Here is an 18798-nt window from a genome sequence, read left to right as displayed (position 1 = left end):
TGTTCTTCGTATCAACCAATCTGCTGTTAATTCCCTCTAGTTTATTTTTTATTTCAGTTACATTCTTCATCTCTGATTGCTTTTTTCTTGTGTGTGTTTTTTTCCTTTGTTGAAGTTTTCCCTGTGTTCTTTCATTCTTCTCCTGAGTACAGTGAGTATCTTTATGACTATTACTTTGAACTTTTTATTAGGTAAATTACGTATGTTTGTTTAATTAGTGTTTCAGTTTTATTTTGTTCTTTTGTTTTAGAGTGTATTTCTATATCTCCCCATTTTGTTTGACTTTCTGTATTTGTTTCTATGAATTAGGCAACACCGCTACTTCTTCCAGTCTTGAAGGAGCAGTCTTGCATAGGAATGTATTGATTGTGTGTGCCAGGTGGTTTTGGCAGGCTGGCTAGAACTGGAATGGGCGTAGTTCTGGGGAGTCCCAGGATGCACTCTGTCAAGGCCATTTTGGTGGAATGGCTGGAGCTGGAGCAGGTGTGGGTTGGGGTGTCCTAGGGTACTGCCATGCTGGGGCTGCCTTGGTGGGATGGCTGGAGCTGCAGTTGGTGTGGGCCTGGAGGTCCTGGGGGGCACTGTGTTTTGGTTGTCTTGGCAGAATGGCTGGAGCTGGGTTGTGTACTTCTGGTGCTGTCTGGTGGGACAGCTAGATATGGAGGAGGCATGGGCTGGGGGTAACCTAGGGTATACTCACCAGATCTACCCTGGCAGGGCAGTTGGATTGCATGCAGGTTGTGGGGGGGCGGGTCCTGGGACACTCTTCACTGGAGCCACCTTTGGGGGATGGTTGGTGCTGGTGTGAGCCAGGGACTCAGGGAAATGGAATGGCTGTGGCAGGCCAGCTAGAGTGCCTGCACTGTGCTCCAACCTCTGCTATTAAGGTGGAGGGGGTAACATAAAAATGATGCTTTTTGCTACCTCTGATCCTGGAGAGAGTTCCAGCAGTTCTCCACCCATGTGGCAGGCACTCTAGGGTTTGTAAATGGATTTCCTCACATATAGGCTAGGTGCCCTTTAGACTGCTGTTTTCTCACTGTGCCCCAGGGCAGGTGGTCTGCATGCGGGCCCCTCAGTGATATTCCAAATGCAGGCCACTGTGTTGGAGATGGGTCCCCTCATTACCATATCTCCATATCGCCCACCCTTCTCTCTCTTGGTCCCTATGTCATTTGTTTTGCAGAAGCTGCTCAGTCAGCCTCAAGTTTCTCTTCAGGAGAAATTTCTCTGTATGTAGGGTATATTTGGTGTATTAGTGGGAGGAAGTGATTTAGGATCTTTCTGTGTCATTATCTTGCAACCCTATTTTTGTTTTTATTACCTTTTTTTAATAGTTTAGAAAAAGCTGAAAATTAATTTTGCACAGATATTTCTTCTCTTCCTCTGAAATATCCACTTACAGGCTATTATAAGAATTATTTGTTAAAAAACAAGATGTTATGAGTAATGTGTGGAGACATTTGCAGTTTCTTTTTTCTATTTAAAATATATTTGATAAATGGAAAGAAATGTATGTAACTTATATGTTTCTTACATGAAATAAAACATAATCCTAGAATGAATAGCCATGAACCAACTTCCCAAGTTATATTAGTTATTTACTGTTCTGTGATAAATTATTCTAAACTTTAGTGGACTAAAACAACAAACAGTTATTATCTCACACAGTTTCTGGGATCAGGAGTTTTCAGTGGCTTGACTGGGAAGTTTTGGGGTTTAATGAAGATGTTTTCTGTAATGAGATTTAATGAAGATAGTTTCTGGGACTCTGGTCATTTGAAATCATGTCTGGGTCAGAGGATCCACTTCCAAGCTCATACATGCACATGACAGTTAGCAGGAGGCCTCCATTCCCTCCTTGCTGTGTGTGGAGACCTCCGCTTCTCATAATCTGTTTTTTTTCCATAGGACTGCAGCTGACTTCCCCCAGAGCTAATAATTTAAAAAAGAGAAACAGGCAGCAGACAGAAGTTGCAGTATCTTTTCATTTCTGAAGTGTCCAAATTCTAGTGGTCATAGAGAGCAATCCTGGTACATTGTGGGAAGGGACTACAAAAAGGGGTGAATAAGAGAAGATGGGGAATCACTGGGGCCATTTTGAAGACTAGCTGTCATGCAACCTCCAAATCGGGGCATTACCAATAACTTAAATCTATCTTTGTTATTCTTTCATCCCAACCCTCTTGCTTCCCCAAGTTGTAATCACTGAAAGAAAATGATTGGCTTTCATTTCTGTACCATTTTTCCTTAAAAAATACTAAACCATTTAAATATTAATTAAATTTAAAAAATAATAAGTACATGGCTAAAAACTCTTTATTTTATTTGCTTGTTTTGATATTCATAAAATTGTAATATACTGTGTTTTGTGGGGATTGCTCTGGTTTTTTTGCACAATGTTATATTTCTAAGATTAATTTATATTATTTATAGCTGTAGTTCACTCATTTTTATAATAGTTCTGTAATAGTCCATTATGTGAACTTATCTAATTCTTATTAGTAGACATCTGGGTTTGTTTCCAGTTTCCATTCTTGTTCATGTATCCAGAGTTACACAGCAAGGATATTTCTAGGTTGTGTACTTAGAAGTAAAATGGCTGAATTATGGAATATACTAATGCTAAACTTTACATAATGCTAAGTAATTTTCAAATGGGTTAAGCCAATGTAACATTCATCAGTGGTTACAGAGTTCTCACTGACCTATGGTTGGGTTGGGGTTTTCCAGTATCACCCTAGGCTCCATAATTCTCTAGAAGAATTCACTGAACTCAGCAGAGCTGTTATGCTCATGGTTGTGATTTTTTATAGTGAAATATATAAGTTAAGATCAACTAGGGCAGTGGTCGGCAAACTCATTAGTCAACAGAGCCAAATATCAACAGTACAATGATTGAAATTTCTTTTGAGAGCCAAATTTTTAAAACTTCTTCTAACGCCACTTCTTCAAAATAGACTCACCCAGGCCGTGGTATTTTGTGGAAGAGCCACACTCAAGGGGCCAAAGAGCCGCATGTGGCTCGTGAGCCACAGTTTGCCAACCACGGAACTAGGGGGAAAGGCATACAGGGTGAAATTCATGAGAAACCAGGATGGATGCTGTAAAATGTTGCCAGCCAGGGAAGCCCTCCTGAGCCTTGGTGTCTAGGTTTTTTATTGGAAGTCAGTCATGTAAGCAAGCAGCTCCTGTGTGATTTACCTCAGCCACTCAGACTCCAACCCCTCAGAGCAAAAAGACTCCTCTGTAAGTCACATCCTTAGCACAAACCATCTGACCAAACTGGTTCAGCATGGCCCAGGGACTCAGGCATACAGAAACACTCCTACTAGGCCGCATGTTCCAAAGCTCAGAGCTCACCCCTCAGGAGCTGGCCAAGCTCCAGTCCTGAAGACAGACCTTTCTTAGGATTGTGCAAAGTTTAAGCAACCTGGCCTGCTGAGTTAACCCTTTTCTATGCCTGGTCCTTCCCAAAACTTGGCATTGTTTGTATGTGTCAATCTAGTGAGTATAAAATTGTATCTCATTGTGATATTCTCAGGAATTTCACTTACCTCCTTCATCCTGTTTTTTGTTCATAAAATTGGGCTTAAGATGCTAGCTAATGTTGGAGTTTGGAATGTATTTTAAGTACTGGAAAGCAAGAATATTTACTTACATTATTAGTGACAATATGTGAAATAAAATGAAAGTCAGAGTATTCTTCCTATGTGACATGTTCTTTTCTCCTTTTTTATCACCTAAGATAATAGATGGTGAGTTGGATTTCATAGATGTATTAATTGTTGCATTCAATACTATAAAGTTAGTCAACTCAAACATCTGTATAGGTTAACCCTTTGCACTCACTTGCTTTTTTCTCGATTCCTTTATTCTAATGCTAACCGTGTCGAGTCACACTCGACATCTGAGTGCAAAAGGTTAAGAATTTGTTTTGTCATGTCATTTAAGAAAGTTGGATTCTCCCTTTGGTTTTCTCCTCGTGCTTATAACAGAGAGTGGAGAACAGTGTACAACTGGATTTTTTATGTACTTGAGAACTTTTAGAGGCTATGAAATGAAAAGTTTTTGGATCTGCTCTTTAATTTATAGGGACTGTAAATGTCATCTTTGTTACTTTAGCATATTAATATAAAATTATCCTACCTAATAATAGACAAATATGCAAATTGACCATACCTCTGACACACCCACAAGCCACGCCCAGCATCCAATCAGAGCGAGTATGCAAATTAACCCAAACCAAGATGGCTACAGCCACAGAGAGAAAGGTTTCCTAGGTAACAGAGGAAGCCAAGCTTTCCGCCTGCCCTTGCCAGGCCTAAGCCTCCACTCAAGCTACAAAGTTTCAATTATAGAAGGTAAACAAATTCAAACAAATGGCGGCAGAATGGAGCTTGAGAGAGCAGGCCAGGGTTGCCGCCGGCAACAGGGGAAGCAAAGCTTTCCGCACACCCTGGCCGGGCCCACCCGCTTAAGGCAACAAAGTTTCAATTATAACCCCAACAGAAATGGCTGCCGGCCTTGGAGGGAGCCCCAGGCTGGGCTCCGCTCCAGGCTACAAAGTTTCAGTTGTAGAAGGAGAATAAATTCCAGATACCAGGGCCTCCGCTTGGGTTACCAGGGGGCGTGGCCAGCCTGCAAACCACCACAGGCCCCTCGCTCAGGCCGCCCCATGCCCCAAGGGAACCCCCACCTGATCCAGGACACCCTTCAGGGCAAACCAGCTGGCCCCCACCCGTGCACCAGGCCTCTATCCTATCTAATAAAAGAGTAATATGCAGATTGCTCATCACTGCAACACACAATATAGCTGCCCCCATGTGGTCAAAGATCCTGCCCCCATGTGGACACAGGATGGCCACCACAAGATGGCCAGCAGGAGAGGGCAGTTGGGAGGCACCTGGCCTGCAATGGAGGGCAGTTGAGAAGGACCAGGCCTGCAAGGGAGGGCAGTTGGAGGTGATCAACTCTGCAGGAGAGGGCAGTTAGGGGTGACCAGGCCGGCAGAGGAGGGAAAGGTGGGGGCAAACAGGCTGGCAGCAGAGTGGTTACGGGGTGATCAGGAAGGCAGGCAGGCAAGCAGTTGGGAGCCAGCAGTCCTGGATTGTGAGAGGGATGTCCGACTGCCCGTTTAGGCCCGATCCCGGATCGGGCCTAAACGGGCAGTCGGACATCCCTTGAGGGGTCCCATATTGGAGAGGGTACAGGCTGGGCTGAGGGACAACCTCCCTCCGTGCACGAATTTCGTGCACCGGGCCTCTAGTATTTCATAATTTCACAATTAAAATATGCAATTATTTTATTCTTCTTAAAAAATTTCTTTATTGTTTAAGTTATTACATACGTGTCCTCATGCCCCCATTAGCCCCTCCCATCCCCCCTACTCATGCCCTCACTCCCCTGTTGTCTGTGTCCATTGGTTAGGCCTATATGCATGGATACAAGTCCTTTGGTTGATCTCTCCCCCTTACCCTCACTCTCCCCTACCTTCCCTCTGAGATTTGACAATGTGATTGATGTTTCTCTATCTCTGGATCTGTTTTTGTTCATCAGTTTGTGTTGCTTATTCTTGAAACACTATAAAGTATATTAACAAATTATATCTCATTTGAGCCTTGGAACAACTTGATGGAATAGGCAGGGAAAGCATTTTACTTACCATCTTATTGAGAAGACATGTCCAGGGAAGTTGAGTGATGTGTTCACAGTCCTAAATTGCCTGCTTGGCAGGGCTAGCAGTAAAATCCAGATCTTCGTACTCCTTGTGTGGTACCTTTCTGCTTGGTTACATTGCTCACAGAAAGGATGCAATGGGAAAATATTTCTTACACTTTGTTACTCATCAGTAATGGTTGCAAGGTTCATTTCACATCATCATCTTATGCAGTTGCAAGGTTCATTTCACATCATTATCTTACATGGTTGCAAGATTCATCTCACATCATTATCTCACTGACATTACAATTGTCAAGGCAGGCTGTTTTTTTTTTTGTTGTTGTTTTTGTTTTTTTTTTTTAGTTTTCTAGCTTCTGGTTAAATGGCTGGGAGAGAAAAATAGTTTTGGGAACGAAGGGTAGCTAAGTTCCTTATGTCATACATAGCTCTGCTCACCAGTGTTTGCCTAGGCAGCTCTAACTGACTTCTCCTGAATAGTGTGTTATCCATCTTGGAAAAGGTATGTCTGATGTATTTAATATTCAAAGCTTGAGAGAACTTTAAGAATATCTCCATTGGGATGGAAAAAGTTCTTTGAAAAGCCTTGAGTGTTAGTCTAGTTATGTACATCTAAATTTGTTCTTGTTATTTGAATTGTCTCTGAATTGCCTATCATTTTAAAAGTAAGAAATTTTCAGAAAGTAAAATGATTGCTTAAATGTGTACATATCCTTGTTTATAAACTTTTTTTGGGGGGTATTTATTTCAGATATTGTGGAAGCACTGAAGCCAGATTACGTGGCACCCCTGGTCCTTTGGCTGTGCCATGAGAGTTGTGAGGAAAATGGTGGCTTGTTTGAGGTATTCTGTACCTTCCTGCTTTCTTTCAAAGCAATATTGTGTAATTAGATATAAAAAATGATTTAAAAATTAGTATTTTCCAGTTGCTCACATTTTTAAAACTCAGCATCAGTTGATTTAAAAAAAATCTTATGGTCATTTTATAATTAAAGAACTTTTTGAGAAAGTAACTGGAACTTCATAAATTCTCTTTTTACTTTGTTCTTCATTTCTGATATTCTTACTAAATGAAAATGGGCTGGTTTGGGGTGTATAGTCAAATATAGAAAGTATCATTGAGTTTGAGAAGTTCAGTGGTAAAGTGGAAGAATGAGCTTAGGGCTTAGAGTCAGCCAGGTCAGATTTTTAGTTTGTATTTTGGCAGTTGCTAGCTTTCTGGAATTTTGTAAAAATTAACCTCCCTGAAGTTTAGTTTTTTTGTGGAACCAGAAATCATACTTTTAAACTCTTAGTATAGACCCTAGTACATAGTACATAGCAGTCACCCCCCAATCCTATCTAATAAAAGAGTAATATGCAAATTAACCACCACTCTGCTATACCCACAAGCCACGCCCACCAGCCAATCAGGAGCGAGTATGCAAATTAACCCAACCAAAATGGCTGCGGCCATGGAGGGAGCAGGAGGCTTAGGTTTCCCTGGCAATGGAGGAAGCCAAGCTTTCCATACACCCTGGCCGGCCCAGGCCTCCACTTAAGGCTACAAAGTTTCAATGATAGAAGATAAATAAATCCCAACAAAAATGGCAGCAGCCATGGAGCTGGAGAGAGCAGGAGCCTTGAGTTGCCCCTGGCGATGGAGGAAGCCAAGCTTCCACAGCCCTGGCCTGCCTTGGCCTCCGCTCAAGGCTACAAAGTTTCAATTATAGAAGATAAATAAATCCCAGATACCAGGGCCTCCACTTGGGTCGCCGGGGGGCATAGCTGGCCTGCAAACCACCACAGGCCCCTCGCCCAGGCTGCCCCACACCCCAGGAGAACCCCCACCCTGATCCAGGACACCCTTCAGGGCAAACCAGCTGGCCCCCACCCGTGCACCAGGCCTCTGTCCTATCTAATAAAAGAGTAATATGCAAATTGACCATCACTCCAACAGACAAAATGGCTGCCCCCATGTGGTCAAAGATGGCTGCCCCCCTGTGGACACAAGATGGCTACCACAAGATGGTCTGCAGGGGAGGGCAGTTGGGAGGGATCGGGCCTGCAAGAGAGGACAGTTGTGGGCAATCAGGCCAGCAGGGGAGGGCAGTTGGGAGGGACCAGGACTGCAAGGGAGGGAAGTTGGAGGCGACCGGGCCTGCAGGGAAGGGCAGTTGGGGGGGACCCAGGCCTGCAGGGGAGAGCAGTTGGGGGGGACCAGGCCTGCAGGGGAGGGCAGTTAGGGGTGACCAGGCCTGCAGGGGAGCAGTTAGGCATCAATCAGGCTGGCAGGGGAGTGGTTAGGGAGTGATCAGGTTGGCAGGCAGAAACGGTTAGGGGCAATCAAGAAGGCAGGCAGGCGAGCAGTTGGGTGTCAGCAGTCCTGGATTGTGAGAGGGATGTCCAACTGCCTTTTTAGGCCCGATCCCGGTAGGTCGGGCCTAAAAGGGCAGTCGGACATCCCTCGAGGGGTCCCAGATTGGAGAGGGTGCAGGCTGGGCTGAGGGACTCACACCCCCGTGCCCAAATTTCGTGCACCAGGCCTCTAGTTTAAATATATCAGTATAGCAGGAATTTAGTCTGGGTGTGATGGATCATTAAACACAACTTACTATTTATCTTAACTTTAAAAATAAACTCTTCCCTGTTTCCTTGTTGCAAAGCTTTAAATGTTTATTGTAAAATTAAAACACACACATATAATTTCACCATCCATTGAGACCCATAGTCAAAGTCCATTTAGATCTCTTTATGCCACTTTATGCATTTTTTTCTCATTTGAGTTTGATCTCTTTTTACCTTTCTAGCATGAACTGTTGATATATTTTATGACCCTCCCTCCTTCTCTAGTAATAATGAACCTGTTGTATGAGGAATACAATGATATTCAAAAATGTTTCTTAGTAGCAAAATAACGACTCAGTTTGAAGTGAACAGTATTTTAGCCTGATTCATTTGAATAAAAAGCTGATAAGTAAATAAAAGCAGTGTATACATGTTTAAGTGGAGATATGTGCCTCTATTTTCTTAATCACAATCATTGGTTGTGAATTGTGGACAATTAGAGGGGGAAAGAACTTTACCACGCTAAATTTACAGAGGAGGAAAATTTAATAACATCAAGCTCAAAATTTTGTCTGCCTGTTTTTTTTTTTGTTGTTTATCTTATTAGGGAATTTAAAAAAATCTTTTTACCTTTTACAATTATTTAATTTCTGGGAACAAAAATAATATGTGCTTTTTGTAGACAACTTCAAATATACAGGAAAATATTTAGAAGAAAAAAATCACCCACATTACTCATTACTACTGTTTAGAGATAACTACTATTAATATTCTTATGTATTCTCTTCCAGTCTTTTATTAGATGTACATTTTATACTAGTAGTCTTTTTTAGATATGCATTTTACACACATAAATATACACAGTTAGGATCCTGGGTAGATGAAATTTTATGTGTTTTCTTTTATGATATTGTGTACATTTTTAGTGAGGAACATTTGGTATGTATGATTGATAAAATAAAGTAAGGTATGGGGAGGAAGGGTAAAAAAAAAAATAAAGTAAGGTATATGTGTGTGTGATATCCTGCTTACACCTTGAAAGTAAATTGCCACTTTATTTGCAAAGTCCTAATAGATAACTGGGATGGCAGGTACAATTCCTTTAGCTCAGTTGAAGCTGTTGTTTCTAGCACCTGAGAGGAGCTTGTAGTTTGTTGCTTCACTTCCAAAATATGATAAAAAATGGTATCTCTTTTGACTATTGTCAAAACCACTGCTGATTTATCTACTTTGACAGCATCAGGACTGATTGGTCTATTATAAAAAGCATGATCATCTACACTAATAAAAGAGTAACATGCAAATTGACTGTACCTTTGTGATGCCCACCAGCCAATCAGGAGTGAGTATGCAAATTAACTCAACAAAGATGGTGGGTTCATTTGCATATTCAGCTGCTCTGGGCCTCTGGGCAGCGTGGGAAGGCAGAAAGGCGGCTCCATGCTGGAGTGAAGGCGGTGCCGGCAGCCAGGGGAAGGAAGGCCCATTCTTGCACAAATCTTCGTGCATCGGGCCTCTAGTGTTAATATAAAGGCAAAGGGTAATTAAAAAGTCAGACCTTTGAGAAAGATGGAAAACAAAAGTCACACCTTTGAGCCTATAGCCACTAAGATGTGTACTGTCTTCTGGTAAGTTTTCTTCTTTCCACACGTGTGTGGAATTCTGGTGATGAGTTCTGGCACACTGAGTGATATTTGAAGACATGGCAAACAGGTTTTCTTTACGTCCAACATTTTCTTTTGACAATATCTTTGAATGTCCTCTAGAAAAAAATTTATCTTATGTGTGGCAGTTAATATATTTGGTCATTTACTTTACCTTTACATAAAGATGTTTTATTAAAATGACTACACTTAGTTCATTAACTCAGATCCTGGTTTTATTTTTCTTTGCTTTTAATATTTTTATCCACTAAGTTTTTCTAGAGGGACATGTATTTCAAGTCTGTGATGTGTTAGGCAATTTTATAATTTATATTTTTAACCTTCATGATAACCTCACGAAGAGTGTATTATTATTCTTATTTTACCTAAGTGGAAACTTGGCTTTAGGGAAGTCAAATAATTTGACCAGGGTCACATAACTAGTCAGTAAGAAGAACTGGTATTAAACCTTGGTTTCTGACATCAGAGTCTTGTTTCTACTACATGATTTCTACTGCATTGTGCTGCTTTATATTTCTACTGCGATAACATGAACAGTGCAGTCACGAGGGCCAGTGATATTTGTAGAGCTGTATTGTTTTTATCCTTTGTCATCTAGTATTCTAATATTCTTAGTAAGATAGTTGCCTATTTTTTACATTTTAAAATTTTTATTATTAGTGATTGCACATTAGATGGTATAACTTTTTTCCCTCTTCTTGGTAGGTTGGAGCAGGATGGATTGGAAAATGTAAGTCTCTTTTGCTATACATTATTTCCATATCTTTTAACCTGCATATCTAATTAGAGCTGGATAAAGATCTTGTCAAATGCCTAACCATTGGATCTAGTGCACACACACTCAACCTCAAACATAGTTATACCACCAGGTATTCTAAAATCTGGAAGTTGTCCTGCGGACTTGTAGCATTTTCAAGAATCTGTTTTATTTTCTTCTTGTTGGCAGTCCTTATTGAGGATTTGCCTCTTCTTATTCAGAACTGGCTTTTCCTTCAGACAGCACAATCTCTATATTGATGTCCTCCCACATCTCTCACATGCCAAGTGCTTGTTCTTACTGTTTCAGCAGGAGAGTGGGAGGGAGGGGGAGCTGGTTTTTAAAAGATGGGAAGAGCCACAGCAGGCAAGTTCTCCAGTTCTCTCATTTAGTTCTTTTTTTCCTTGGAGCATGAGACATCAAGAGACAGTCACATGGACAGTTTTGTGGGACAGAAATTGCAACTGATCTGTGGAAATTATTTCCCTTCAGCCCACTAATAAATTCATTTGGCTTCAACCCTCTCTTAAACCTTGTGAGCTCCAGCATGGATTATTGCTTTTCTAAGGCAATTTAAAAAAATTGTAAAAATTCCTGTATCCCAATTTATGTTTTCAGTTGGCTATTGGTATAAAAATTAATTGAATTATTTAAAAGGTTACCATTACTGGAGAGCATTGTAGATTATCAGTATTTCCATCTCTTCTCTCCAGTTATTTAAGTAAATTATATTACTCAATTAAGTGTCTTATGACATAAATTTTAAAAAGGAAGATCGATTGTTGCAATAAGAGCTGTATCTGAGACTTTATTAATAGGAAAGCTCTGGAAGCAGTCATTTCTGTCGTTCCTCCACATAGATCTTCAGTTTAATATTCATCTGAATCTGACCATTATGTTTAAATAAGTTACTAGTGGTTATTTATCCCTGTCTTTTGAAAAGAAAACAATGTTAATTCTCATGGAACTTACGCAGTAGTAACGATTTTTGTGAATCTGTGAATGCTAGTTGACTTCCTGTGGAAAAGGAGGAAGAACAAAGGGAGGAAAAGGGAGAATTATTTTGATATAGTATTTGGCTGTCTGGACTTTTTTTATCTACTAGTCCTTGGTGTACTATCCAACAAAACTCAGTTCTGTTATCTTGAAGAATATTCCCTGAATGATCTGTGGTCATGAAGTGAGTTTTTTGGCATGATAATATGTATTTAACTCTTTCTGATTCAGCATTTCATTCTGCTTTTAGTAGTGTTTGGTATAGTAAGAAGAAAAGTTTTTCCCTTCAGTTTCAAATATTTTCTTAAAAAATAGACATTATCTTAATGGATTTGTTATTTTAGAAAAATCAACTTTAAGGCATGTAGGAGAACTCTTTAGAAGTTAGAATCCTTTTTCTGAATTTCCTTTTTTTAAAAATATTTTATTGATTTTTTACAGAGAGAAAGGGAGAGAGATAGAGAGTTAGAAACATCGATGAGAGAGAAACATCGATCAGCTGCCTCTTGCACACCCCCCACTGGGGATGTGCCCGCAACCAAGGTACATGCCCTTGACCGGAATCGAACCCGGGACCTTTCAGTCCGCAGGCTGACGCTCTATCCACTGAGCCAAACCGGTTTCGGCTGAATTTCCTTTTTTTTAAAGTTAAAAAAATTCAAGGGACTCTTATGAATTTTACTTAAACTATGTGTTCAGTATCTTATTTTTGTTTCTATAAACAGTGCGCTGGGAGCGGAGCCTTGGAGCTATTGTAAGACAGAGGAATCAGCCAATGACTCCTGAGGCAGTGAAGGCTAACTGGAGAAAGATCTGTGACTTTGAAAATGCCATCAAGCCCCAGAGAATTGAAGGTAAAGAGTCCCACTCAGTCCAGTCCTGGCTGGGGAACCAGAGGCAATTTATTCTTTTTATGGAATTGCTTTCTATTTTAACTGTGATGACTTAGACACATAAATCATTTAGAGTACATTTTTTACTCTAGTATGTATTAGAACTCTTCAAATTTAAGATATGTATGTCACTCTCACTGTCAGTTTTTCAGGTTTTTTTTTTATAGTCTCCCCCCTTTTTTTGGTGTATGAGGTAAGGTTATCCATTTGTATGAGGTAAGTTATCCATTTGTGCTTAATGCATCTACTCATCTGATGGTTAGTTTCACAGTCTTCATTATCTAACCATTTGCTCCTTACCTGACCTGATTTTTCATTATATAAAAAAGGTTTATTTAAGCCTATTTTATTTAGGGTTAGCTCTGTTCTGTTTGGTGCATAGATTTGCTGTTCTAGCACTTTGTCTTTGCCACTGTTTCTCTGTCTTTCTAAAATGCCTCTTCCTTTTATTAGGACTTCTTTAGAAAAACTAAAGCCCTAGATGTTCAACAAAACCTCCCCAGATATTCTGGTCTACTCTGATCTCTCTTGTAGCTGAATTGTTAAGGTGTACCAATTAATAATGCAGATTTTGTAATCAAAGAAAACACAATAATTTCAAGAGAAACATAAAAAGTGCTTTATTCAAAATAATGTCCATTGCTAGCTACACATTTCCCCCATCTTTCAGGTAATTTGTGGATACTGTCCCAATAGAACTTTTCTTGTTTTGAGGCAAACCATTCAGAGACCCCATTTTCCACTTCTTCGTATGTTTTGAAGTGCTGCTCAGAAAGTGAGTGTGCCATCGATTGGAACAAATGGTAATCTGAAGGAACAAGGTCTGGTGAATACAGCGGTGGGTTAATACTTCCCAGGCAAGATCTTTTAACATGTTTTTAACTGGTTTTAAAGTGTGTGATGAAGCAAAATTATTTTGCCATGTCTTCTGGCCCATTTTGATCATTTCACGATCAAAGCATGATTCAAATTGATTATTTGTTGTTGGTAGCGATCGGTATTAATGGTTTCACCTGGTTTTAGAAGCTCATAATACACCACACCTTTCTGATACCACCAAACTCAGAGCATTGTCTTCTTTCTGAAGCGATTTGGCCTTGCAGTCAATGTTAATGGTTGACCTGGATCAACCCACTTTTCATCACTAGTAATAATTTGATGAAAAAAGACTTTCTTTCATGCCATTGAAGCAACATTTTACTGATGACTTTGCGGTTTTCTGTTTGTCTTTCGTTCAGTTGATGTGGCACCCATTTTCCTTCCTTTAAAATCATTTCCATTGCTTGTAAATGATCGGAAATTGTTTGCTGAGCAACGTTAATCTTTCTGCAAGTTGATTTTGAGTTTGACACACATCTTCATCCAATAATGCTTGTAATTGTTGGTCTTCAAACTTTTTCGGTTGACTGGGACGTTCTTTGTCTTTCACATTGAAATCATCACTTTTAAAGCATTTAAACCAGCATTCACAAGTATCTTGAGATGGAGCATGTTCACCATAAAAGCTTCCCAAAGTATACAATAACGTTCAGCAGCACTTTTCTTCAAAATAAAGTAATGAATTAAAAGTTCCTGCAAATACTATTTTTTTTACACGAAATTCGACATTTTTAAGTGTAAAAATATCTATGATGTTAACACCTTCAGCAAATTTTTTAAAATATATTTTATTGATTTTTTACAGAGAGGAAGAGAGAGGGATAGAGAGTTAGAAACATCGATGAGAGAGAAACATCGACCAGCTGCCTCCTGCACACCCCCCACCGGGGATGTGCCCGCAACCAATGTACATGCCCTTGACCGGAATCGAACCTGGGACCTTTCAGTCTGCAGACCGACGCTCTATCCACTGAGCCAAACCGGTTTCGGCACCTTCAGCAAATTTGACATATGAAGTTTTGAACTTGCTATCAATACAACAAAACAGCATACATATCAAATCATATCAAATCAACATATGTGTAACTCCATCTATTGAAAAAAATCTGCATTATTAACTAGTGCACCTATACAACTAGAGCATCTAATTGTTACTGCTTCTCACTGCTCTTGTTTCATAATTAGTGTGGTTTCTTAATTGCATAGTAAGTTTCTTTAAAAGCAGAGACTATATCTTGTATGTAATTCTTTAGTAGTTGGTGTTAGCATAGCACAGAAGTCATAGAAAGGGTTTAGTAATACTTGTTACCTTGAATTATTGAATCATCTATGATATGCCACAGAAGTAGATAACCAATAAAAGTCACATTTTTTCTACTATAACTCACATGTGCATATAATATATAAAATTTAAAGGACCATTTTGGGAAAGATCATGAATTAGGGTTATTTTACAAAGAACGCTTTTTTCCCCTCTTAGTAATTTTATATTTAATGTTTGATAGAATAATATATCAGAAAAATGACTAGTTTGATTTTTTCCCCCTTAATAACATTTTGCTGCCTGCAGGTAAATACACTGAAATTTTATTGTGCTTTCCCTCAATCAGATGATCGCATAATTGTTATGTCATTAATGGTAGCATTTGATATATTCTGTATTTTGATATTTGAGATAAATTTAGTCTATCAATAGCAGTTGCCTATCAGTGAAAATGAATGAAGGAAAAAGGAAGAAGTATATTAAAAAGGAAGAAGTATATATTTCTCTGATGTCAAAGTTCCACTTTATTGACTTAAAAGTATTGGACTAATATAAAGAAAAGGCTAAGTGAATTATGTTATTATAGACTAGAGGCCTGGTGCATGAAATTCGTGCATTGGTAGGGTTCCTAGGCCTGGCCAGTGATCAGGGCCAATCGGGGCCTTCTGGCTGCTGGCTGGGGCCTTCCTTCATTCTGCACCACCCCATAGTGGTCAGCACACGTCATAGCAAGCAATCAAACTTCCCGGTCTCCTGGTTGAACTCCTGAGGGCACTTTGCATATTAGATATATATATATAACTATGTCTTGTATTTGAAGTACAAGTAGAAGAAAATATTTCACATTTTCAATAGAATTGAGACTGTCTAGAACAGTGATTGCCAACCGGTGGTCTGTGGACCACTGATGGCCCATGAGGTCTGAATGTTTGGCGACCGCTGATCTAGAGCACCTACCTATACCACTTCTCATTTTATAGATGAAGAACTAAATCCCAGAAAAACTAAATATATATTCCAAGCTTTCTCAGTGTTTGAGCCAAAAGTTAACTCAGGTTGTCTTACTCTGAGTGTGGTACTTCCAGCCTGCATTAAGGTGACTTTCAGTTAAATAGCCCCCCTCTAGGCAGCAGTCTGACTAGGGAGGAAAGGATAGAACTAGTAGGAAAAATCCTCTCCATTAGTATCACCAGGAGGGGCAGATGTCCCCGGTCCTCTCACGTTGTGTAGTTTGGTTTTTGTTTTTCTCTGAGTTTAGAAGGAGGCCCATAACTCTAAGGTTTGTTAGAAAGGTCCCAGAGCCTTTGGAATTATATGGCATATGTGGTTGCTCCATGATTCTTCATTAACCTTTAGACCCTAGAACAGCAGTTTCCAAAACCTGTCTGGAGTCACTGATCAGAATGATGGTTTCTCTCATAACCTGTGAAGAGCATGTTGGACAGTGTCTTGTTTTCAGTTGAAACCACCCAGTTACCTGTAGTCTATTTCAAAGTCTTTCACAACTTTTTCGCATAATAGCCTGACATTACACATTCAGTTCATGAGTGCCAATCTAGAGTCTGCAGCAGGCTTGCTGAATGCTATAGAAAAATTATCTAGCACAGTGGTTTTCAACCAGTGTGCCACAGCAGGCACACTGGTGTTCCTCAAGGATTTTTAAAACATTGACCTCTTTTCCCTTAGACTTTCAAAAAAAATAACAACCACCAGCACAACAATAGCCATTCGATGTGAATGAATCAAAATTATACCCATTTTTTGTTAGATTGACAAAAAATATATTTCTGGTGTGCCGCGGAATTTTAGTAATGAGATTTTGTGTGCCATGAGATGAAAAAGTTTGAAAGTTGCTGATGTAGCACATTGTAGCTTTCTTTAGTCACATCTTTAACAAAGGCATTATTATTGTTGTTGTTATTTTTTAGAATCAACTGGCAATATGATCGAAGTTCTAAGTAAAATAGATTCAGATGGAGGAGTTTCAGCAAATCATACCAGCCATGCGGCATCATCAAAAGCCACATCAGGATCTGTAAGTAGGGAGAAAGCTGTGCCTTCTTGGGAGACCTTTTCCTGCCCTTTTTTCTTTTGTTTCATACAAAACATTATTTTCCAAGCTATTAATCTGTTGTTTAATAGGAAAGATAAGTGACCACAAAACTTTTCATAAAATATTTACTAAATATTTATAAAATTTGAACACAAGGCTAAAATAGTAAATGTAACCCATACTTTCTCTTCTTCAGTATAATTAGGTGTCTTTTTTTCCCCCCAGAAGCATTGATAATCCTACGTTAGTCACTATTTTTCTAACTTATTAGAAAAGGCTAATTTATATAGTGCCTCTTCTGAGTCATTTCTTATAAGGGAAAGCATTGATAGAATGTATGTCAGAAATTCTAATAGAATTGTGATTATAGCCTGTGAAGTTGGCAGATTTATAATCTCTTGTACTTATCCTTTAAAAAAAAAAAACTTGTGCATAAATAGTAAGAAGTAAATAGTTTGACACATGTGATTTTGGTATTTTGTGACTCAGGACAGACATAGTGATAAAATTAACCATCTAATTTTAACCCTGAGAATGAGTGTGATTTTACTTCAGGATAGGAGTTGGCAAACTTCTTTGGTAAAGGGCAAGATAATAAATATTTTAGACTTCCTGGACCAGATACTATTTCTGACACACTTCTTCTTGATTTTCTTTTTTTTAACTACTTAAAAATGTAAAAACCATTTTTAGCTCTTAGCATTGTTTGGCGACTCCTGCTTTAGAATGAGTGATTGAAAGTTGGGCATCATTCTTTTATAATCTCATATATGCTTTACATATTAGATAGGCATATCATCACTAAATAGAAAAATACAACATCCATTTAGATAAGGTACATTCCTAGGAAGGAACTTCAGGTAAAATCTCATTTTATGTAAAGCCATTGTAAGGCATTCTGATTTACAAGCATTAAGCAGTGTTTTGCTCATCTGTTTATGGTGAATTTTTATATAATAAATATTATAGGGCAATTCACTATTCCTACTTACAATAAATATGTGGTTTTTTTAATTTAAATTTTTATTTTTGGGTAGCTAATAGTTGCTGAGTTAACAGGGCTTTCCAGCTTCAAAGACCCAGGAAAGTTTAAAATGAGACATACTACCTGTTAGCAAGCAATAAAAAAAGTAATTACCTATAAATGCAGTCATTTCCACACGTTATCTAATTGGTTTCTATTTTAAAAAATCAAATATAATGAAATCATATAATACTCCATTAAATTCACTAAAATAATATTTTAATCACATCTTTTCAAAAACAAAAGTAGGTATGTACCATAAGCAATGAGTAGTTCTGAAAAATTGGAGTTTTAACAATGAGTACAAAAATCATTTCCTACTATTGCCCCCTAGGGTGAAGCTGTTGGCCACAAACTTGCTTCATTTTCGGCTGCTTACACGGAACTGGAAACTATTATGTATGCTCTTGGAGTGGGAGCATCGGTCAAGCAACCAAAGGATCTGAAGTTTATTTATGAAGGACATTCTGACTTCTCCTGTTTGCCTACCTTTGGAGTTGTTATAGCTCAGAAATCTATAATGGGTGGAGAATTATTAGAGATTCCTGGGCTTTCAATTGACTTAGCAAAGGTATGCATAATAAGAAACCTTTATGTTGCTTTTTTTCTGTTTCTTTAAATATGGTTGATAAGTATCACATCTTATTAGTAAAACAGTTTATAATGGTTGATTCAGGAATAAAAAGTTAGCATATCCTTTGATATTCCTTTTTAAGAATAACAGAGAAAAGGGTTAGTTGAAAAGGCAACACAAAAAGAAGAAGCAATCATGTTCAGTCCCATAACCTTGACATAATGTTATTAATTCTCTCTGTACTATTTACTTGCTGTCTGACCAAGGGTAAATTACTTCTCTAAGCTTGTTTTCTTATCTGTAAAGTGGATATGATCATCATTACCTGATGATATTGGGGAAGGAGCAAGCCAGGCAATTAATTATCCTGTGGAAGAGTATTTGAACCAGAAAAAACAAATGTAAAAGGCCTTGAGGCAGGTGCATACTTGGCTTGTTTTTGGAACAGCAAAAGGGTCAGTATAGTTT

General features: G+C 38.9%; 1 protein-coding gene across 1 annotated transcript in view; it reads left to right on the top strand.

Moving 5' to 3' along the window:
* Positions 1 to 18798, top strand: part of HSD17B4 (hydroxysteroid 17-beta dehydrogenase 4) — an 80128-nt gene that overhangs the window by 19570 nt on the left and 41760 nt on the right. The window contains exons 9-13 of the mRNA XM_079760069.1: positions 6431 to 6522; positions 10596 to 10620; positions 12369 to 12497; positions 16608 to 16714; positions 18091 to 18327. Coding sequence (XP_079616195.1) covers positions 6431 to 6522; positions 10596 to 10620; positions 12369 to 12497; positions 16608 to 16714; positions 18091 to 18327 — 590 coding nt within the window. The remainder of the gene's footprint in view (positions 1 to 6430; positions 6523 to 10595; positions 10621 to 12368; positions 12498 to 16607; positions 16715 to 18090; positions 18328 to 18798) is intronic.

Source organism: Cnephaeus nilssonii, assembly GCF_951640355.1.
Source record: "Cnephaeus nilssonii genome assembly, chromosome: 2".
NCBI classification, from domain to species: domain Eukaryota; kingdom Metazoa; phylum Chordata; class Mammalia; order Chiroptera; family Vespertilionidae; genus Cnephaeus; species Cnephaeus nilssonii.
Note: the sequence above shows the minus strand (reverse complement) of the source record. Positions and strands in the feature narration are given on the sequence as shown.